Source organism: Sinohyriopsis cumingii, chromosome 5, assembly GCF_028554795.1.
Source record: "Sinohyriopsis cumingii isolate HCF-2022 chromosome 5, ASM2855479v2, whole genome shotgun sequence".
NCBI lineage: Eukaryota > Metazoa > Mollusca > Bivalvia > Unionida > Unionidae > Sinohyriopsis > Sinohyriopsis cumingii.
This window is the reverse complement of record NC_142965.1, coordinates 118,926,384-118,950,409: the sequence shown is the minus strand read 5'-3', so window position 1 is coordinate 118,950,409 and position 24,026 is coordinate 118,926,384. Positions and strand designations below refer to the sequence as shown.

Below are 24,026 nucleotides of genomic sequence, written 5' to 3'. Positions count from 1 at the left end.
GTTAACTGCTACTGTTAGGTAAAATGTGTTTAGTGGGTGCATTTTTTTTATCAGATGCTTCGTCGTCTCTTGCTTGCATAGATTTTCATTTTAACACTTCTCTGAACCTCCAGTTATATAGACAGCCTTATGGCGAGATACTCGCATGACGTTTGCGTAGGAGTACGGATAAGCATGTCGGCCTACACGTATAGTATACAGTACTTTTATGCAGAAAAAATGTCCTTCTAAACCTGTGTCAAAATATAATAGTCAATGTAATAATGTGACTAGCTTTAATTTAATGGTATATATGAACACATATTAAGATAACGTTATTTTATTCGTTAATTTTTCTATACATTTTTTAATTTCTTTATTGCCCGACCGATGGCCCCCATTTTGAGTTGTACAAAGAACTGAATACAGGCCACATGTACATAGAAGAAAGAGAGAGAGTATAGTAATATATAGTTATTTAAACAATGAAACGGTAGAAAAATACTTACTTTGACTCGTTTCTCATCAAAGTTTATGTGCAAACTTGTCCCCAAAAATTTCTTGAAAGCTGCATTCATTCTATAAATCCCCGAATTGTGCACGATGTAAATCACCAACTTTGCAGACTCTAATTGCTGGTAAATAGCATTTGCAAAACGAATAATAAAATGACTGTTTCCATTTGTTCATTATAGGAATATGTTCTTTATAAACATGTATATCCTCTCATTTCACACACAACTGTAACGTATGAAGTCAGTGTAATGCAGTATTCCCACGCTTGTTTAAAAATAGATGCAAAAGGTCTAGAGAGTACAATACCTATAGTCTTGCTTTTTTCCTGTATTCTCCAATGCCATTACTTCTAAAACACATTTCACATTTTTCAGAAATTCTTTAAAAGTGCTGAACCAATAAGTGTTTTCTTTCATATTAATGTCCATATTATATCGTTACGGATGAATATATAGTTTATAAACAGATTATAGTTTGACTATAGGCTACCTCAAGGGGTATGGAAGACAATTTTTTTTTCTTCTTCTAAAGATAGAAACACAGTAGTGTGTGTGTTATATAGCCATGAAAATATAAAGATAAAGTACATAATTAAATACATTAAGAACATTTGTCATTTCCAGTGAAGGAAAAAACCCAACACTTATTTGGCGAAGAAGCAAATGTTCAGGCCCCTGTTAACACCGCCTTTACAGCCATATTCAATATTATCAAACAATCATTAAAATATTTCAATAATATTAAACATCATTCAATAATATCAAACAATATTTTATTGAGAACCAGTTTTTTTATTTTATGGTTTAAGTACCTTTTTGTCAATGTATTTTAGAAACAGTTTTCAGATGACATATAAGTTCAATATTCTATTTTTGTCTACAATGGACCCTTTTGGAATAGTTTTAGAAAATAAACTTTATATATAGAGCTTTATAACCCCTAAAAAATAAAAATGCATATTACAGATTTAAAACTGAGTGAATAACTCATGGTAAAGCAGCATCTATGAGAAGTAAATGGAAAAGATGACTACTTTTCACGCCTTTTTTGATAGTGTTTTGACACCATGTAACCATGGCAATGTACACATAAACACAAAACTGGTGTCAGAAATAAATGTTAACCACCTCATGTGTACATTATACATCATATAAGGACATTTGAAGAGGGGACAGAAAATGGCTTTTATTCAATAGTCCTTTTAGGAATCATGCTACTATATATAGTCTTATATTAAAATTCATATGCGATCTCTTCCCCAAAATGATAATTAACTTTTTGCAAGTTATTTATCATAACTTCAAGAAAGAATTTTTTTGAATGTATGAGAAAAATACATGTATATGAAACTTTGGGAATCAATGCCATGATTATGCTATATCCGAATTTGTGTTATAATGGAATGTACTATAGTGGGATCACACTGTATGTGTGTTTCTGTTGGGGTTTTTTTTATTACTTGATCCAGCTCATCTTAGTTTACATCACAGTTTAACATCTAAATGTACCAGTTCAGCACTGAAAAACAGGGTTCATTTGGAAGGGAAGGTCTTAAGGGCATCTTTGACACTATTTTTGATGTCATTCAGAGTAAATGGAAACTAAGTGCCCCTCCCAAGGACACAAAGAGGCAGCCAATCTAGGATGTGGGCTGGGCAGGTACTGAAACCACGACTCTTGGATTACAAGTCCTATGCTCTACAAACTGAGATATTGTGGCTCTCATGAATAATTGACCTACTGACCTACCTGATAAAAGGTTACAGGGTCAGAAGCATTAAAATATGGAATGTTGGGGTAGTGGAACCAAATATACATTTTGGGGGGCATATGTGGAATTGTCAATGATAATATAATCACAAAGATTCAACCATGTGAAAATTTCCCACAACTGCATTTTTGCAAATTTAAGTCTTCCATTAATTAACGAATATTACATTCTAATCATAAATTTACATATTATAGTATTTTTAATCCAAGCTGAAATGTCAATAATGAACCTACCTGTGAGGGGACAGATTTTTAATCAAAGCTGAAATGTCAATACTGAACCTACCTGTGAGGGGACAGATTTTTAATCAAAGCTGAAATGTCAATACTGAACCTACCTGTGAGGGGACAGGTGGTGGATGTCCAGATGGTGGATGTGATGTTCTTAATTTTAATGCTTCTGGTGCTGGCTTAGCATGAATAATTTCACGGGATGTTCGTGGTTGAGCCAAAAAATCAGCATACCCATCGGATTTGTCATCGCTAAGTGACACGGGTCTTGGAGGCAAGGCAGGTGAATAATCATCTGTGAGATTAGATTTCAAGAAACAAATCAAAAGAAAATAAATCCATCATCCTTAACTACATCTTAGATTGTTTATATATCCTGATGCTATAATGGCATGTTATGTCATACAAATCATATCTCATGCAGTAACATAAATGCTGTATCTCATGCAGTAACATAAATGCTGTATCTCATGCAGTAACATAAATGCTGTATCTCATGCAGTAACATAAATGCTGTATTTCATGCAGTAACATAAATACTGTATCTCATGCAGTAAATTAATGCTGTATCTCATGCAGTAACATAAATGCTGTATTTCATGCAGTAACATAAATACTGTATCTCATGCAGTAAATTAATGCTGTATCTCATGCAGTAACATAAATGCTGTATCTCATGGAATAACATAAATGCTGTATATCATGCAGTAACATAAATGCTGTATCTCATGCAGTAACATAAATGCTGTATCTCATGCAGTAACATAAATGCTGTATCTCATGCAGTAAATTAATGCTGCATCTCATGCAGTAACATAAATGCTGTATCTCATGGAATAACATAAATGCTGTATATCATGCAGTAACATAAATGCTGTATCTCATGCAGTAACATAAATGCTGTATTTCATGCACTAACATAAATGCTGTATCTCATGCAGTAAATTAATGCTGCATCTCATGCAGTAACATAAATGCTGTATCTCATGCAATAACATAAATGCTGTATCTCATAATAATAAAAAAATAATAATAATGAGGAATTTGTATAGTGCATGTTCTTTAGAAGCTCTAAGCACTTTACAACATCAGACAACACCTATAACATTAAAATAAAACACATATATAATGATATTATTACAAAAAACAAACACCATGAAATTAAAAAACATAAAATAACATGCTGAAAATATTTAAGGTAGGGAATATTATTAGGCCTTTAAGTTTGTTCTTGCAGTCAAAATAAGTGAGTTTCTTGAATGGGATCACTGTGGCTTTGTGTCTAAGTTCAGTGGCCAATTCATTCCATGTTGCTGGGCCCTGGTATGCAGAAGAATGTTGTCCATATGACTTCGATTTTGTAGTGGGAATAATGAGTATACGATTGTCAGAAGAGGAGCATAAGTATCTTGCTGGTGTGTACACATGGGTGAGGTCGGATAGGTATGTTGGATTGGAGTCCATCAGTGAAACATAGCACAGAACAAATTTTGTTTGACTCTGGATTGAATGGATAGCTAGTGTAGGGTAAGGAGCAATGGGAAGTTGTGCTCTGATCGTGGTACTCAAAGTATGATCCTATCATCTGTGTGTTGGACTTTTTGAAGTTTCTGAAGCAGATATTGAGATGAACCAGACAGAACTGATTTAATTAGTCCAGTCTTGAAAGTACTAATGAACACACAAGTGTTTTAGTGGCATCAACTGAAAGATATTTGCGAATGGAGCTGATGTGTCTCAGCTCAAGATATGTGTGTGTGTGTGTGTGTGTGATTTGGATTTTTAACGTAGCTTTAACAATTTTTCAGTCATATCACTATGATGTCTGCATTGTGGCAGTTTATAATGATGTCTAGCACTGGGGCATCATGCTGCAGACATGAAGCATGATGTCCCACCCAGTTACATTATCCTGACACCAGGCCGACCAGTCCAAACACTAACCTCTTAATGCTGAGCGCCAAGCAAGGAAGCTGTTAGTACCGTTTTTGCAATTCTTTGGTATGACTCAGCTGGTGATCGAACCCACGACCTCCCGCATCCGAGGCAGATGCTCTAACCACTAGGCCACCAGAACGGTAGCTCAAGGTATGCAGCCTTGCATATGTCCATGACATGTTGGTGCAATGTGAGAGTACTGTCCAGAGTGACACCTAGGTTTCATATTGACTGGGGGCCCCGAATGGCCGAGTGCACTAAAGCGCTCTCCATTATGGATCATTGTCATCTCACATGTCTGCATGGGTTTGAGTCTCAGATTCGGCCAATGTGGGCATGTGAGAAAGCTTGCCAGTAGCTTCTTGTGGGTCAGTGGTTCTTTCTGAGGTTTTCCTGGGTTCTTCCTCCACCATTAATACCAGCAGCTGCCATGTATAGCCTATTGTGCGCTGAAAAATTGCAGCAAACCCCACAACAACAAGAACAACATACTGTGTGAATTTATTGTTGGTGTTACTGATATGTATTGTTTGAGGTAAAGGATGTGAATGAGAAAGTCTTTGTGTTGTGATCAGAATGGCCTCAGTTCTATCCTCATTCATCTGCAGCTTGTTACATGTCATCCATGATTTCACATCAGAAATGCACCTCTCTACACCTTGGATGGTAGCATCAACTTTAGTTGGGTGGCTAGATTTGTATATTTGGGTGTTGTCAGCATACAATTGGTGAGACACAGGATGATGATCTATGACACTTGAGAGCAGCTGAGTGCACAGAATGAAGAGAACAGGTACAAGAACAGACCCCTGTGGACTACCACAACATAGATTATCTGGGCTGGAGTGTATTACATTTGCAGACACAATTTGTGTCCTGTTGACCAAGTAGGACTTGAACCACATCAAGGCTGTATCATGAGTGCCAAATACATACTGGAGACGTCAAAGTAATATATCATGGTCTATTATGTCAAATGCTGCATACAAATCATAGTGTGAGGACTGTAATCTTTCTGCTAAACAAAGCAGAGAAAATGTCATTAACTACTTTTAGAAGTGTAGTTTCAGTACTGTGGCAAGGGCGATATGCAGATTGTACATGGCTAAAAAGACTGCTTGAATTCAGATGAGATACAAGCTGGGATAGAACAACCTTTTTTTTTATATGAATGGGAGATTAGAAACTGGGCAGTAGTTCTTTAAATCGTTATGGTCTATTGTTGGTTTCTTCAGCAGAGGCTTTACAATGGCAGTTTTGAAAAATGATGGGAATTCCCCAGATGAGACAGGTATTAGTAACATCAGTTAGTGAAGGCAATACTGGATCTAAGCACTCAAGTAGCAGTGATGTTGGAATTGGATCAAGTTCACATGACTTTGGTGCACTCTTCATCATGATTGTACTTACTAAATCCATAGAGACAGGTTCAAATGCTGCTAATGGATGCCACTGAAATTCTGTATCCCAACTGTATGGTGATGACGAGTCAATTGAAATTGTGTTATCAAGCTTACCTCTAAAGGTTTGTACTTTGTCACAGAAGAAATCTGCAAACGGGTCTGGAAGGTCAACTAGAGAGAAGGTAGTTGGAAGTGGTGTACATTTGTTCCTTGACATTAACTTGTTAGTAGTCTCGAAGAGTTCTTTGCAGCTGGAACTTTCCATGATTTTAGTACTGTAGTGGGCTGATTTCGCTGCATGGAATATGTTGGTGACGTTCTTCTTAGCAGCTTCATAGCAGTGTGAAGCTGGTCCCTAACACTGCTATGCCATGGAGAACACTTTTGAATTGATACTCTGCACTTGGTGGCTGGGGTATGTTTGTCAAGCAATGAATGCAGACAGTTATCGACTTGTTCTGCGGTAGGAGGTAAGCACATTGTTAGGTTACCTTGGATGTCATGCATTAGTTTGGTTCTATTTATCATATGGAGGTTTCTCTTAGTAGCAGATAAAGGTGGAGGGTTAGGGACTGATACATCAAGATGGCATATAATGCAGAGGTGATCTGATGCAAGTTCCTGGGAACATAGAATATTATCATCAGGTTTATGAAGAATCCAGTCTAAAATGTGACCATGTTTATGGGTGGGTTGGTTAACTGACTATTTGAGGTTGAAAACATTAATGGTATCTAGGAGTTTTTATGTGTTTGGGTTTGTGCGACAGTCAAAGTGAAAGTTGAAATCTCCAAGAATAATCAGGTTGCCACCTATCGAATTTCCATACTCCAGGAGATTCAGGAACTGCTCCAAAGAGAGAGATTCAGTCAACTTGTTTTTTCTACTAAGAGGCGGGCAGTATAGGCAGAAAAAATGGACTGACCTTTGTTCCAGTGTAAGTGTGGTTTGAACTAGTTTAAACGATGTGTGGTAGAAACTGAAAGTTGTGGTGTGGTTAAGACATTTGATCATGATGTTCTTTGTGATGACAGTAATTCCAATTCTGCGAGAATTACGGGGGAACGACTTGATGGAGTAACCAGTGGGTGTTAGATCTGCACACTTGGGTTCATCGCCTGATGTTTTCAGCCATGTTTTTGTCAGGAAAAATACGTCAATTTTTTGGTCGTTGATACAATTAACTATTTCTGTATGCTTTTCCGGTGGTCCGACTGATTGGGAATTGAATAATGCAATATGCTGAGGTATCTCTTGGATAGTTGACATAAAGGTTGACGATTTAATAGGAATTTGAATTAGGTTATCTAAATTAACAGTCAAATTTTTAAACTGTTGAGCCTTAAACGGCATATGGGAGATAACTGATATATTCTTCATCCTGTTCTACAATGGGCAGCTTTGAAACAACGTAGTAACATAAATGCAGTAACATAAATGCTGTATCTCATGCAGTAACATAAATACTGTGTCTCATGCAGTAACATAAATACTGTGTCTCATGCAGTAACATAAATACTGTGTCTCATGCAGTAACATAAATACTGTCTCATGCAGTAACATAAATACTGTGTCTCATGCAGTAATATAAATGCTGTATCTCATGCAGTAACATAAATACTGTGTCTCATGCAGTAACATAAATACTGTGTCTCATGCAGTAACATAAATACTGTGTCTCATGCAGTAACATAAATACTGTGTCTCATGCAGTAACATAAATGCTGTATCTCATGCAGTAACATAAATACTGTGTCTCATGCAGTAACATAAATACTGTGTCTCATGCAGTAACATAAATGCTGAACAATGTTGCAAATAAACATTGCTGACTGACACAGAGCTTTTAAAATTATCAAAATGGTCCGAAATTTGTATTCCTTAGATGTAAAAGTACGAAACTTTTTCAATAATGTTACACTATAAAGTGCATATCAGTATGCCCCAAACCCATGAAAAAGGGGATAAATTATACCTAGATCCCATCTTGTACCCTTAAATCTTATGAACCTAGCCTTTGTTCCACAACACAGAGCAGGTAAAAAATGTACCCTTGCACCATGGCAACATTTACAAACCAAAACTTCAAATACTGGATATGTGTTAACTTGTCTTAAAAATTTCACATCTAAAGAAAATAATATTCATCTATATCCCCACCCCAGACAAAATGCCTTCTAAAAGAAAGAAGGATTTATCAAAGACTTCATTTATAGGTAGTCTGTATTCATGAGTTTTGCTCTTGAAGTGTGAAATGTGGATGGATGGCTGAGGAGACAAATGGACAAAAATGTAAATGTGTACCAAAGGCACATCTATACCACTAGTCTAATATGTATCAAAAGGTACATCTATACCACTAGTCTAATATGTATCAAAAGGTACATCTATACCACTAGTCTAATATGTATCAAAAGGTACATCTATACCACTAGTTTAATATGTATCAAAAGGTACATCTATACCACTAGTTTAATATGTATCAAAAGGTACATCTATAATACTATCTAATATGTATCAAAAGGAACATCTATACCACTAGTCTAATATGTATCAAAAGGTACATCTATACCACTAGTCTAATATGTATCAAAAGGAACATCTATACCACTAGTCTAATATGTATCAAAAGGTACATCTATACCACTAGTCTAATATGTATCAAAAGGTACATCTATACCACTAGTCTAATATGTATCAAAAGGTACATCTATACCACTAGTTTAATATGTATCAAAAGGTACATCTATACCACTAGTCTAATATGTATCAAAAGGTACATCTATACCACTAGTTTAATATGTATCAAAAGGTACATCTATACCACTAGTCTAATATGTATCAAAAGGTACATCTATAATACTAGTCTAATATGTATCAAAAGGTACATCTATACCACTAGTCTAATATGTATCAAAAGGTACATCTATACCACTAGTCTAATATGTATCAAAAGGTACATCTATACCACTAGTCTAATATGTATCAAAAGGTACATCTATACCACTAGTCTAATATGTATCAAAAGGTACATCTATACCACTAGTCTAATATGTATCAAAAGGTACATCTATAATACTAGTCTAATATGTATCAAAAGGTACATCTATACCACTGGTCTAATATGTATCAAAAGGTACATCTATACCACTAGTCTAATATGTATCAAAAGGTACATCTATACCACTAGTCTAATATGTATCAAAAGGTACATCTATAATACTAGTCTAATAAGTATCAGAAGGTAAATTAACACCACTAGTCTAATATGTATCAAAAGGTACATCTATAATACTAGTCTAATATGTATCAAAAGGTACATCTATAATACTAGTCTAATATGTATCAGAAGGTAAATTAATACCACTAGTCTAATATGTATCAAAAGGTACATCTATAATACTAGTCTAATATGTATCAAAAGGTACATCTATACCACTGGTCTAATATGTATCAAAAGGTACATCTATGCCATTAGTCTAACATGTATACCAAATTCCATAAAGATATGAGTATACCAAATTCCATAAAGATATGAGTTTTGTACCAAAAAGGAAAGTGTGGATTATGGATGAACTGATGAATGGACAAAGCCTTTAAAATACAGTGAACAGCTAAATGCATATCTGGACCACTATTCTAACATGTGTAGTTTTAATGAGATATTTTGAATGGTCTTGGAAATCTGAATGGTGTACTGATGAATGAACAATCAGCTGAAAACAAAAAATAATGAAATCAATGAATTTGTAATAGCACAAGGCAGATCAATACCACTAATCAATTATGTGTACCAAAAGTACTTGTCTAATACATTGTATACAAAAAGTACTAGTCCAATATGTGTACCAAAAGTACTAATCCAAAATGTGTACATGTACTAGTCCAATATGTGTAACAAGAGTACTAGTCCAATATGTGTACCAAGAGTACGTCCAATATGTGTACCAAAAGTACTAATCCAAAATGTGTACATGTACTTGTTCAATGTGTACCAAGAGTACTAGTCCAATATGTGTACCAAGAGTACTACAGTAGTCCCCCTCCTATAAGGCCACCCCTAATGCAGCAGGGAAGTGGCCTTATAATGCGGGTGGCCTTTCTAGAGGGGGATGACAAATGCGAATAGTAAATACATATGAAGAAAGTCACAAGTACATTTAATTTTAAATATTTAAACCAATGAATCTAAGGGAAATATCTACAAACATAATGGTTGGTAAAGCAACCCTATTTGTATAAAATAAAACCCAGTTACATTCTATAAAATTTGGGTCAAATTCTATTAAGTGATTGTATTTAGATGAAACCATATTAACTAAATGATCGATAAGCAATTAAAAGGCTTACATTCAACAATGATTTTTCTCAAATGTTGTAAAAATCTGTCAAGCAGTTTGGAGAAAATATCGTTTTTAAAAATAATTATTTTTGTTTTGAGCAGCAGTTATTTTTCATTTTTAGCAACAGTGGCCATGTTAAATGGCAGAGCAGCATCATTTGTACAAACTAAAGGACTCCACCAAGTCAATGTACTTTTGTCACATTTGGTCCATTTCTAATGAGTTTTCAAAAAATGTTCTTTGCTTGAAGTTTTTTCCAAATTAAGAAATGGCATTCACATGGGATAGCAGAAATATACCTCATTTGTTCAAATCCAAAAGCCCTATATGCCAGGATGGAACATCTAATCCAAAAGCCCTACATGCAAGGATGGTATATCTAATCCAAAAGCCCTACATGCCAGGATGGTATATCTAATCCAAAAGCCCTACATGCCAGGATGGTATATTTAATCCAAAAGCCCTACATGCCAGGATGGTATATTTAATCCAAAAGCCCTACATGCCAGGATGGTATATCTAATCCTAACGTCCTACATGCCAGGATGGTATATCTAATCCCAAAGCCCTACATGCCAGGATGGTATATCTAATCCCAAAGCCCTACATGCCAGGATGGTATATCTAATCCAAAAGCCCTACATGCCAGGATGGTATATCTAATCCAAAAGCCCTACATGCCAGGATGGTATATTTAATCCAAAAGCCCTACATGCCAGGATGGTATATTTAATCCAAAAGCCCTACATGCCAGGATGGTATATCTAATCCTAACGTCCTACATGCCAGGATGGTATATCTAATCCCAAAGCCCTACATGCCAGGATGGTATATCTAATCCCAAAGCCCTACATGCCAGGATGGTATATCTAATCCCAAAGCCCTACATGCCAGGATGGTATATCTAATCCAAAAGCCCTACATGCCAGGATGGTATATCTAATCCAAAAGCCCTACATGCCAGGATGGTATATTTAATCCAAAAGCCCTACATGCCAGGATGGTATATTTAATCCAAAAGCCCTACATGCCAGGATGGTATATCTAATCCAAAAGCCCTACATGCCAGGATGGTATATCTAATCCAAAAGCCCTACATGCCAGGATGGTATATCTAATTCTAAAGACCTACATGCCAGGATGGTATCTGTCAATTCTGATTTTAAAAAAAGACCCAGTCCAAAGGTTTCTGAGAATCTAAAAATAGCAAATGTTGATGGGCAATACACAATGGATGCAGATATATACCATAAGCTGTCTTGACCTTATGGTCAGGAGTCATACAAAACAAAATTCACAGAATACATGGTCAAACATTCGGACATAACTCAGAATGTGTTACAGTAAATGTTTTTAAAATCCTAATGTCTTATTACCTGCTGTAATGATCTACTATATTATGTACCTGCTAATCTTAGCCTATGCTTATTTTAGTAATAAATATATAATGGATAAATTATTAAACATTACCCGTCATATTGACTGCCAGCTCATGAGCTTCTGCTAAATTATAGTAATCATCCTCTTCTTGTAATGGGATTATCTCACCAGCTGCAATAAGACATTTAATGAGATTATCTCACCAGCTGCAATAAGACATTTAATTTAAATGAGAATATCTCACCAGCCGCAATAAGACATTGAATGGGATTATCTCACCAGCTGCAATAAGACATTTAATGGGATTATCTCACCAGCTGCAATAAGACATTTAATTTAAATGAGAATATCTCACCAGCTGCAATAAGACATTGAATGGGATTATCTCACCAGCTGCAATAAGACATTTAATGGGATTATCTCACCAGCTGCAATAAGACATTTAATGAGATTATCTCACCAGTTGCAATAAGACATTTAATTTAAATGAGAATATCTCACCAGCTGCAATAAGACATTGAATGGGATTATCTCACCAGCTGCAATAAGACATTTAATGAGATTATCTCACCAGCTGCAATAAGACATTTAATGGGATTATCTCACCAGCTGCAATAAGACACTGAATAGGAATATCTCACCAACTGCAATAAGACATTGAATGGGAATATCTCACCAACTGCAATAAGACATATAATGTGATTATCTCACCAGCTGCAATAAGACATTTAATGGGATTATCTCACCAGCTGCAATAAGACATATAATGGGATTATCTCACCAGCTGAAATAAGATATTTAATGGAATTATCTCACCAGTTGCAATAACACATTAATGGGATTCTCTCGCCAGCTGCAATAAGACATAAGTAGTTGGGTATTGAAGTTGTAATTGTAATATGCAAGGTTGAGACAACCTAAGTTTCCCAATGTAAAAACATTGTTTTTCTCAATATTACACATATATGACACATTCTATTTGAAAAAGCCATACATATTCCTTGACTAAACAATTATATTATAGGGAAAATAACATATTTTGCTGTGTGAGAATGTTTTCCAGAGCCATATCTCTCTTAATGTGCCAGTCTATGTGGAGTGTCAAAATATTCCGCAAGTTTTGAATGCATTTTGTGAGATTATGTTAATACCCAGTTTGCTTCCATTTCCATTTTTTAAAATATCACGATTTTTCCCTTATAAAAATGCTGATCAAACTATACATTGTTAGGCTGTTCTGAATTATTTGGATCCTTAGCTGTTTAAAAATATTAATTTTTCACACATTAAATGCACAAACCCTTCACAAGCAATCATCCATAATGAAGATTACCATGTCTGCAATTAAAAAGTAAAGTATCTATAGTATGGGACAAAATCAAATAAAGACTTTTGTGCTGGTGGTGTTTATAGGTTACTGCATTTGTAAGGGAAAATATGAACAAGTTTTTTTCTGAGTAATACTTACAACCTTGGGAGTGCAGTATTAGTCTGAAAAAATTAGTTCATATTTTCCCATACAAATACAGTAGCCCTTTTATCATATGCTTAGATACTAAAAATAACATTACAAGAAGCAAAGTAATTAAATTTATGCTCAACATAAATACACACCACAGATTAATCAATAAAGAGTAACAATATTAATGAGCAACTAGCATTGCCAAGTGACCTCTGAATTTGGTCTCGCACTCCTCATTAGTTTCAAAATAATTTTCATTTCCAGTGACTTAAAACTGAAATTTAGAGTTAAATTTTGAATGAATGTGCATTGAAACAACTTTTCCAGTTGGTCTGTAATGGACAGATTTCGTTTTTCTGTTGATTCAATTCAATTCTGCTTTTCTACTTATGATTGCCTGGATTTTTTGGGTCAATTCTGTACAATGTACATGTGATTTGAACACTTGAATCAACTGAACCTGTGTTTCTGTTATGTCATTGTTTGGAATTATAATGTGGGGAAACGTGAATTTTTTTTTCTAAATTGTGAAAGAGATGCTGTGGAATATCATAGTCATTTCATTTTTGAGTGCAGTTAAGATAATGTGATTTCAGTTGGAAATGGAGCTGAAATTACAGTACAATTTTGGTGTGTATCAGGTTTTCCAAGACATGGGTCATGTCATTTGGATTTGCGAAAATACATTTTGAGGAAATTCAAGATGCATAAATGTATATATATTTACTACCATTCTTATTACCAGTTAAATAAGACATCTGTTTTACTCTTGTCATTTGCACGCTTGCTGTTGTAAAGCACCCAGCTATGACCTGTATCATACAGTGTATGGCTTCTATAGCTAGCCTAACAGTGTATTAAAATAGCTAAACAGGAAAAACTGCAAAGCAACTGTTGTGCGAGTCCATTTAGCCAGCAAAAAAAATACTTTTTTTCATAATGTTGGCTTTTTGGCTCTGGTGCTCCAAGTTCCTACCAAAGCATTCAGTTGCATTTTTTCTCAAATTCTGTGTTCTGACTGACTTGTAAAATGGTATGTCTCTGACAGATATGCAATATTCCTTGGACTCAATAATTTTATAGACCCTAGAAAGCAACAGTCAGTCTGAACCATTCAATTTGTGAAAAGTTAACAAATATTCCTCCTAAATAACTGTTTAAATTATCAGAATAGCATTTTCAATTACTGCATTTTCACAGTTCTTGTTGACATTGCAAATATCTTGTTTATTCATTTGCTTGTTTGAATATTTTACTTGTGACTCAATAAACTTGTCCACATCGTTAACTTTATCATCTCCACTTTCAAATGGATGAAACAGCTTGTTTAGGCCATCTTCAAACAAATCTAATAAACCAAAAGCTAAAAGGGCTACAAGGGCATATATTGTTTGCTTACAAAGTAGTTACAATTTTAGACATGTGTCATGCAGTATGAAACTGTGTAGTATGAAACAATACTGCATAATTCTGACAATGTGAAGTTAACAGAGAAACAAATGAATATATAATAATGTTATCTTACTGTAACCTTTGAATGGGATTTCCTAGCCTTAATGACTTACCCTAACTGAGATTTTATCAGTCTCACTATATGCTAATTCAAGTAAAAAAACATTGATACCAGATGGGACTCACCTGGGTTGACTGACATAGTGAGAATACACTGCATCCCATGAGAGTATTTGCTGTAACAATGCACCAGATGCTCCAGAGACTTGTAATAAGGTCCTTTGTCAATGAAATGGACAAGCATTCCATCATAATGCTGAAAAAATAATACAATCTGAACCAATTTCACATTTTGCATAAAGGGATAGGGTTCTCGTAAAATCCATTGCAGTTTTAGTTAAATCTGATAGTGGTCTGCTTAATTTGTACAAATCTGAAAGGCTAATCAGGATATTGCTTTCTGTTAAATTCTGTGGTTATTTTTAAGAAAGTGGTATTTAATTTTTTTTCATACTGGCTGACATATTTGACTGTGGCTCAGCATTATTTATACCAACTTAAAAGGCGTTAATGCCAGGTTGATTTTCAAATTTGGTCACAATAGGGTTGAGTGATTCTTTAAGAAAAGGTCAATGAAGGATTTATGCATTGTTGTTTTATTTTTTTAATGATGGCGCTACCAGATAACAGACTTGCATCATTTGAACAAATGGCTTTCTTGCCAGGATGTTGTGTTCTGTTATATTTGGTCAAGTTCTATATAGTTTTCTTTAATAGTCATCTGATGGTTTTAGCAATGGCAGACATAACTGATGGTGGCTTGGCATCATTTATACAAACTTGGAAGGCCTTCAGGTCAGGCTGCTTGATGTCTAATTTGGTCAAATTCTGTTGAGTGCTTTTAGACAAGAAGTCATTTAAAGAGGTTTCGATTTTTGTAATGGTGGCAGCACTTGATGGCATATTGGCATCATATGTAGAAAATTGCCAGCATGTTCTCTGTCAATTAATTGCAATAATGCTGAGAAGTTTTCTTTTTAAATTAGGTTAAATTCTGCTGAGTGGATTATTAAAGTCATGGGGGGGGGGTTCTATTTTTGTACTGAACAGATGGCAGCATAATTTGTTAAGCATTATCACTACATGTATATGTTTGAAAGGCCCTTATATCAGCATGTTTTCTTTAAAAACTGCTCCACTTCTGTTTTAGCTCTCTTTGAGAAAATGTAATCCAAAGTTTGTAAATATTTATTTAATTTAGGTAGTCAATTCTGATTATAGAATGACAACAACTGTACAAAACAAAAATACAAAAGCATTTGAGGATGCAACTTGTAGTCCAATTTTGTTCATCATTTTTTGAGAAGAAATCATTTAAAAGGTTTTCCTATATTTAATAATGGTGGGTATACCAATCTAGCATTTATCTGTCACTGATATATTTAAATATATTATAAAAAACTTAATAGAAGAGACATCTTACGTGCATCCCTCTAGTTGCACTATCTCCAACAGCCATCTTGCTAAGGTTTGAATTGTAAAGAGCATTTGTTTTAATGTCAAAAACTGTTCATCTGCAGAAGGTAAGATAAATAGTTGAAAACTTACTGTGGACCTAATTTCATAGTTGTAGACTTTTTGCTGATGGCACACTGAAATAACATGGCAGCCAATTTTTCTGCTGTTTCGTATAATAAACATCCCTGTCTTGCAACCATGGGATTCAAGAAGACATTGGGCTCCCTGCAAGTTAAAAAACAGAAATACTACATTTTGAAGCAATCCATGACAACTATGATGAGGATAATGTCAGCGACTGAAGTATTTGATGGTCTTGGAGTATTTTTGTTGCAAATGATGTCAAACCAGCTATTTCACTTGCATCCCTCTTTGGTTGCACTTTCACAAATTTTAACAAAAAGCTTTAGCTTTGTTGAAGACATCGCCACAATCATTAACAACAGCCTGTAAAAGTGACAACTGCATCTTATCATATTAATGTGTGGATCAGACAATAACAAACAAACTTTGTTACTTTCACAGGAGCTATTATGACTGAAAAATGTGGATAATCCTACAGGCTAAAGTATAATACAGAATGACTCCTGAAAAATTCCAAATTACACATTGGTTCCCATCTCAAGAAATGCTACCTCCTAGCAGAGGCCAATCTCAATAATGGCTTCGCACAATCAGAGGCCCATCTTGAGAGAAAGGCTATCTCCTACTAGATGTCCATCTTAAAAAAGACTTTCCCCTACCAAAGGCCCATCTCAAGAAAGGCTAACCTCTGAATTGTTTTTAATTGTTTGAACAGGTCTGAACCTCACTCAAAATGGAACAAAGGTCATCCATTTTTCTGAACTGTTTTTAAATGTTTAAATTGGTCTGAACCTCACTCAAAATGGAACAAAGGTCACCCATTTTTCTGAACTGTTTTTAAATGTTTGAACTGGTCTAAACCTCACTCAAAATGCAACAAAGGTCACCCAGTTTTCTGAACTGTTTTTAAATGTTTGAACTGGTCTGAACCTCACTCAAAATGGAACAAAGGTCATCCATTTTTCTGCCTCTAACATTCTCTTCCTAGTTGGAGAAAAAAGAAGCTGAGTGAATCTCTCTTTTTGAAGCAGTTTCCTAACCTCCTGGAGCACAGACATTTTATAGGTAGCAATCTGATTATTCTTGGAGATTTCAATTTTCACTGTCCTGGAAATCTATATGAATCAAATGAAAATAAAAAAAACAAGATTCTATTCACATTTTCAACCTCAAACTGTCAGTTAGCCACCCACCCATAAACATGGTCACAATTTAGACTGGATTCTTCATAGACCTGATAATATTCTAAAGTCTTCATTGGCATCCCACGAACTTGCCTCAGATCACCTGTCGTATGCCATCTCATCGTTATCAATCACCAACCCTCCATTTCTGCTTGCTGCTAAGAGAAACCTCCATATGATAAACAGAAACCAACTAATGCATGGCAGCCAAGCAAACCAAACATCTTCATTTTGTTTTGAAATTTCATTGTTTATTATTTTAATCTTGTCTTTTTATATGTTTTGTGTGTGTTACCTAATATTTGAAAGCATTAGAGCTTCTAAAGATTAGGTACTGTAATGTACTAAGTCCACATTATTATTATTATTATTATTAATACTCCCTATCAGAAACCCATATCAAGAAGACTTCCCACTACCAGAAGCCCAACTCAAGAAGGCTTCCCACCACCAGAGGACTTCTAAAAAAAGACCTTGCACTTTCAGAGGTCCATCTCAAGAAAAGCTACCCCCTACCAGAGGCCCATCTCAAGATGGGCTACCCCCTACCAGAGCCCCATCTCAAGGAGTCTACTCACTACAAGAGGGGGGCCACGAGTGGCCGAGTGGTCTAAAGCGCTCACCATTCCCAATCACTGCCATCTCACCTCTGTCTGCGTGAGTTCGAGTAAAAGGCTCGGCTATTGTGGGTACGTGGGAAAGCCTGCCAGTAGCTTCTCATGGGTCGGTCGTTTTTCCTGGGTTTTCCAGGGTTCTTCCTCCACCAGTTATACTGGCCGCCATGTATAGCCTATCTTGTGCTAAAAAATGGCATTAAACCCTAGAACAACAACACTACAAGAGGCCCATGTAAAGAAAGGCTACCCCCAACGAGAGCCCCATCTAAAGAAGTCTACTCACTACAAGAGGCCCATGTAAAGAAAGGCTACCGACTACCAGAGGCTCATGTAAAGAAAGGCTACCCAGTACCAGAGGTTCATATCAAGAAATATCCCCCCCCATTATAAGATCAACCTTTCATTGTCAAAGGGAAGATGTGAACATCTTACTGGATAATACATGACAATATACCAATATGGCTTCCCATTTAACATACCTACCTTGAAGAATGTTTGGCATGCTAATTTTCCTCAGCATAACATGAATGATGCTGAACTGGTCAGATGCAACCTTAGATGACTTAAGTGTAGCCCCTGACATGCTAATACAATCAATTTTGTCCCTATATATTTAATGACTGTCAACAAATCTTTTAATTTCCTTGATAATTTTACCAAACAGTTTTTATCTGTAAAAATGACACAAGAAGACCATCTATGAATTAACTGCATAATTAACAAACTATAACAAACAAGTATCCTTTATATAAAACAATCTTCCATTTCAAACAAGCATCCTTTTTTTTTAAATCTTCCTTTTCATGTGCCAGTTTTATTTACTTACTGATCTGTCCAGTTCTGGATGAAACCAATCAGATCTTTTTGTCTTTATTCCAGGAGAATCAAAATTTTCTGAAAAATAACAAAAAAGGTTTTCTAAGTAGTTCTGCCAAAAAAACATGGCACATTACATATTAGCATTACAAATATTTAACACATCATAGTAATACAGACTGACTGGACACCAAGGTTAAAAACAAGGCCACACAACAAACTGGACACCAAGGTTAAAAACTAAGCTACCCAATAGACTCAATACTGAGAGAAACTTCAAAAGAATATGAGCATCTAGTCAGATAAGAAATAAAACTACCATGTCTGTCAGCTGACAAAATAACTCCAATGAGCTAATGGTTCTTTTTATGTCATGCAATTTCAACTCTAAATAAAATTTGTCTATGTCACTGTTACAGAACAGCAATAATATACTAGATGATTCAGTTCTCACAGGGATAAGAAAAAAGATTTATGACATCATCATCAAGACAATGTTCAGACTCTAACCTATATATGGGAAAAGGTTGAAACTCACATACCATCACGATGTCATCATTGCAAAGTTTATTGACAATACAGAGCTGTTAATGGAAAATACATCCTAATTGGACTGGAATTTTTCTTAAAGTCAAAATTTCAAAGACAAACTTATCACAATAATTAATATGGTTAATGATTTGTCCTATTTTGTAAATATATAAAGATGACATGTTTACAATGGTAAATGAAAAAAGGACTCCTTAGTGTTATGTCTGACCTGAAAATAAAACTATGATGTATGTTAGCCACTTTTGAACATTTTACACACATGCTCTTATTAGGGCTCAGTTGACAAAATAATGTACCTAATATTGATACACATTCCATCTTGTCATAAGATCTGGCTATGTCTAGTGGAGTCTTTCCATCATCTGCCCTTGGAAAATATGGTGAATGGAAATTCAGTAGAATCTGTAAAGAAACAAACAGGAGGCCATTAATTCCAAAACACATTAAATTCTTTGTCAATTTGGTGCAGGTTATTGATAAATAAACAAAAATCTGTCATACTTCAAGATGCATATTATATGTAACATGGATTTATTAAATAAAATCCACTAGGAAATCTGAATACTGGGGATTTAGCATTTAGATTTTGGAACAAAATATCTTTACTTATTAATACTCATTTGATCAAAATATATAAGGACTACAATCACTAACTTGCAAATCTAGCCACTGTTTTAGCAGCAAAGTTATAAAAAGTTATTTAGCATGCATGTCCAGGTTAAAGTCAAGTGAGAGTTAATTCCCCTTTGAAGGATTAGTGTCAAAGGTGGCAGGGTACAGTTTTGTAATTGGCCCCAGGCAAATTTCTTAACTTAAGGGTATGGTGTGAGTTTTTGAGCTATTATTGTGTAATAATTAAAGAGATGGATATTTTTGTGAACTAGGTGTTTCATGTTTGTGCTGTTCTTGAAATTTATGTGAGACATGTCCACCTCCCATAGTCACGGCACAGTAAGTAGCCATAGAAATACCAATAGTTGGCGAGGAAGTAGAGCTAGCTATCCATAGCAGTAGACATGTGGGTTCAAAACAAGTAGAATATCTGAAAAATGGCTTTGATGACAACTAATCTGAATTACATCAAGCTATTTAGTAGACAATGTTTTTCAAAATTATCACCCAGGGAAAGGGCTTGCGTTTGCACTGTGAGCACCACATGCTGTCAAAAATGGCCTTTGGGTGTGAAAAATGCATGTATAAAATAGGGGTTGGGGTACATAAACATTTTATTCTAAGAACTTCACTAAACTTGTCAGGTCAAGTGTGTCATATGATTATGTTGCGCTACATAATAACTATGATACACATACAGGTAGACTGGTCAGCCAAAAGTCACCTAGTAATGTTTATGATCCATGCACTTAACATGGTTCCTGCAGACTAAACAATCACAAATTCCATGACTATTCCAAAACCATTTCACAAAACTCAAGGAACACGATAAGAACATTTATCAATCATAACTGTGTCATGTTTGAAACAATGGCATGCACATGATCAATCAATCAAATGTTACACTGAGCTTACTGTGAAGAGGATGCTAATAATATGACAAGCCTGCAGAAATTGACCTTATAATAATGTATCATATGACAACCAGTTGAGAGAATTCATAGACAAGGTCAAGTACTAAATTAAACTGAAGCACACTATGGGGAGGGGGGCAATTCAACTGGCACTGATACTCTCATCATATGTTTAAGTTAGATAAGTGTGAAATATTAGTCAATAATTAGAAAGAGCAAGACGAAATAAGGAAATATGGTGAGAGGAATACTCCTTTTGTGTGAGAAATAGGCAGAAATACAGCCTAGTGTAAGGAAAAGAGAGAAATTATAGCAAAGTTATTACTTTCCTCGTTTCAGAAAAGAAATATAGCAGAGGGTTGTTGTTGTTGTTGTGGGGTTTAACGCCATTTTTCAGCACACGACAGGCTATGTATGGCGGCCAATATTAATGGTGGAGGAAGAACCCAGGTTTCCCGGGAAGAACCACCTACCCACAAGAAGCTACTGGCAAGCTTTCTCACATACCCACATTGGCCGAATCCTGGACTCGAACCCACGCAGACAGAGGTGAGATGGCAGTGATCCATAACGGAGAGTGCTTTAGACCACTTGGCCACTCGGGGCCCCTATAGCAGAGGGAATACTTCCCTAGCGTGAGGAATAGATCAAAACTATAGCAAAGGGAGTACTTCCCTGGTTTGAAAAATAGACACAAAAACAGCAGGGGGAATACTTTGTAATTGTGAAAAATAGATACAATTATGAGGGGAATGGTCACAGAAAGGAATTCGCAGTGGATTCAGAGTTTGCAAGGCATCAAGAAAAAACACGCTTCACATCATGAAAAGAACTAGTATCTCATGACATGATTTGGTACCAATTCTTCAATCCAAGGGGAAACCACTCTCTTAAGCAGGCAGATGACTTTCAACACCAGACAAGCCTGGGAAGGGAGGCATTGTGTATCAGTTGATGTACTCCTAATGTATCATAATAGGGAAACATATATGAGAAGAAAATAATGAGCATGATGACGCTGTTTGATTTTTTGGTCAAAAGCCTGGCAAAAACAGACATAACATTGTATCACTTCTTGTCAAAAGTGTGGCACAAATAGGCAGCATAACATTCTGTCATAGTATATGTAGCTACTGATGATTGTTTTATTGTTATTTTTGTGGAAGGGTGAGATCTAAGATGAAAGATTTTCAATTTTCACAAATGAAATTTTATAAAAGCTTGTAAGTTATGCATAGAATTTTTTAAATTTTTTACTACATATAAGTTTTTTATTATGGAAAACCTTAAAACTCAATATGTTCTTATGGTTATGAGAAAAACAACACATTTGTTTGGAGACAAACTAATGGATTGGGAAAAGGGTCTGATTGTTGCCACAAAAAGAATCACTATTTTTTTCATCCTCTAAATTTGTGGTTTTAACCACAACCCTCAAATCCAAAAAAAACAACTCCAAAAAAGTATTATTTCATCCATCAAAATAAAAGTGAACTGACAGTAACAGAATTATCTTACCTTAAGGCATTCTGTATGTCCTTTAAAAGCGGCTTCATGTATAGGCAGCCACCCTGATGTGGGACATCGGTCTGTCAAAGTGGCATGGCCCTCATTGACTAGAATAGGAATTATTCCTGCCTTATTCGTGGCACAGCACACCTGCATAGATATGCCAGGATAAACAATAAAACACAGTTGGTACAAACACTTACATAATGGATTTATAGCCTGTATATCATACATGTATAAAGTGAAATACATAATCCACATGAGGAAGTAGTTAATGAAGTCCTGAGAGGTTTCTTAGATATGTTCAATTATAATAAAAATTCATTTAGTATCCATATCAGTAGTTTGAAGCAATATACATGAAAAACAAGAGTTCTTTTGCTGATACAAAATAATTTCTGTTTAAATTTTTGTTGAAAATCATCCAAAAATGTTAATGGGATCACTGGGTAGCTTCTTTTTTCTTGAAAGTGATTTTCCTGGGTCCCATTTAATTCTAATACATAGCCATCAACTGGACAACATTCAAAAAAGGTTTATTATTTATTCTGGTCAGGAACATATTTATTCTCAGGAGTGCAAAGGCAGAGTAGCTCTGACAAAGTACTGGAGGAATGAACCAACAACAACAATGCTAATGCTAACGAACCACAAAAATATGGTAACTGTCCAATCACATGGAAACACTAGACAGCAAAACACAGTATAGTTTATGTTAACTGTCATTATGAGGCAAAGAGTTCAAACAGAGATTAATTATAACAGTTGTAAACTTTGGAGTGCAGTATTCCAGAGATGCATTAGTATATACTTCACACCATTTCTAACTCAATGTATTTTTTAGTGGTCCACAGAGTTCCACTTCAAACAGGCTTTGCTATGAAATTCTGTGCTATATCTTCAGGTTATCCAGAACTAACCCTGTTGTCACAAAACTAATACAACAGTCATAAAAGTCTCAAAACTTGCAATGCATGTAACATTATCACTGAAAATGATGTGTATGTCACATACATGCATAACAAGCAGAAAGATTATGTAAATATTGATATACACTTCAACTTTTATTTTGGAAACTTTTCATTCATTTTCAATAAGCTTAAATTGTGTGTGTAGGAATTTCATATTTGAACTTGATACACCATAATACTTGCTTAAAAGTTTAGAACAATGCAAGTAACAAAGACCTTAACCTATTGATTACTATTAACAGACTGCATAGACCCAGATCTGTAGGCACATTATGCAATGGCAGATCTAGGTCTGTGTAGTTTGCAGTTGGGTCTGAGTTATAAATCAAGAATATATGGTAACTGTGTAATTAATAAGGTCCTTCCACACTGAAGATCTGTGAAATCTACACTAAGATGACATCTCAAACAGTTGGTAGGCTGCTGTATAACATCTCATCTCAAACTTTAAACCGATTTGTAATGTTCAGTTTGGGGGTAGAATGGGTTAGTTTTCTTTTTTGTTTATAATACAAATGTTGTTGAGAAAATATGAAGAAATTTTTCAATTAAATTTGAAATAATTCCACCAACTTCATGATTGTAGATGTATACACTTACATGAATAGGAGTTCTAAGGTGATGGTCGAGTAAAGACACATAAGCATTAATGACTGTAGACATATACACTTACATGAATAGTTATATGAATAGGAGTTCTAAGGTGATGGTCGAGTAAAGACACATAAGCATTAATGACTGTAGACATATACACTTACATGAATAGTTATATGAA

At 35.2% G+C, this 24,026-nt stretch overlaps 1 protein-coding gene across 1 annotated transcript in view; it reads right to left on the bottom strand.

Moving 5' to 3' along the window:
- LOC149800061 (tyrosine-protein kinase HTK16-like) overlaps positions 1–24,026 on the bottom strand; it is a 124,739-nt gene that overhangs the window by 68,570 nt on the left and 32,143 nt on the right. The window contains exons 6-12 of the mRNA XM_089959614.1: positions 22,290–22,430; positions 19,542–19,647; positions 18,704–18,771; positions 16,083–16,217; positions 14,661–14,790; positions 11,651–11,731; positions 2,604–2,791 (exon numbers count right to left, since the gene is read on the bottom strand). Of these exons, the coding sequence (XP_089815740.1) occupies positions 2,604–2,791; positions 11,651–11,731; positions 14,661–14,790; positions 16,083–16,217; positions 18,704–18,771; positions 19,542–19,647; positions 22,290–22,430 (849 nt within the window). The remainder of the gene's footprint in view (positions 1–2,603; positions 2,792–11,650; positions 11,732–14,660; positions 14,791–16,082; positions 16,218–18,703; positions 18,772–19,541; positions 19,648–22,289; positions 22,431–24,026) is intronic.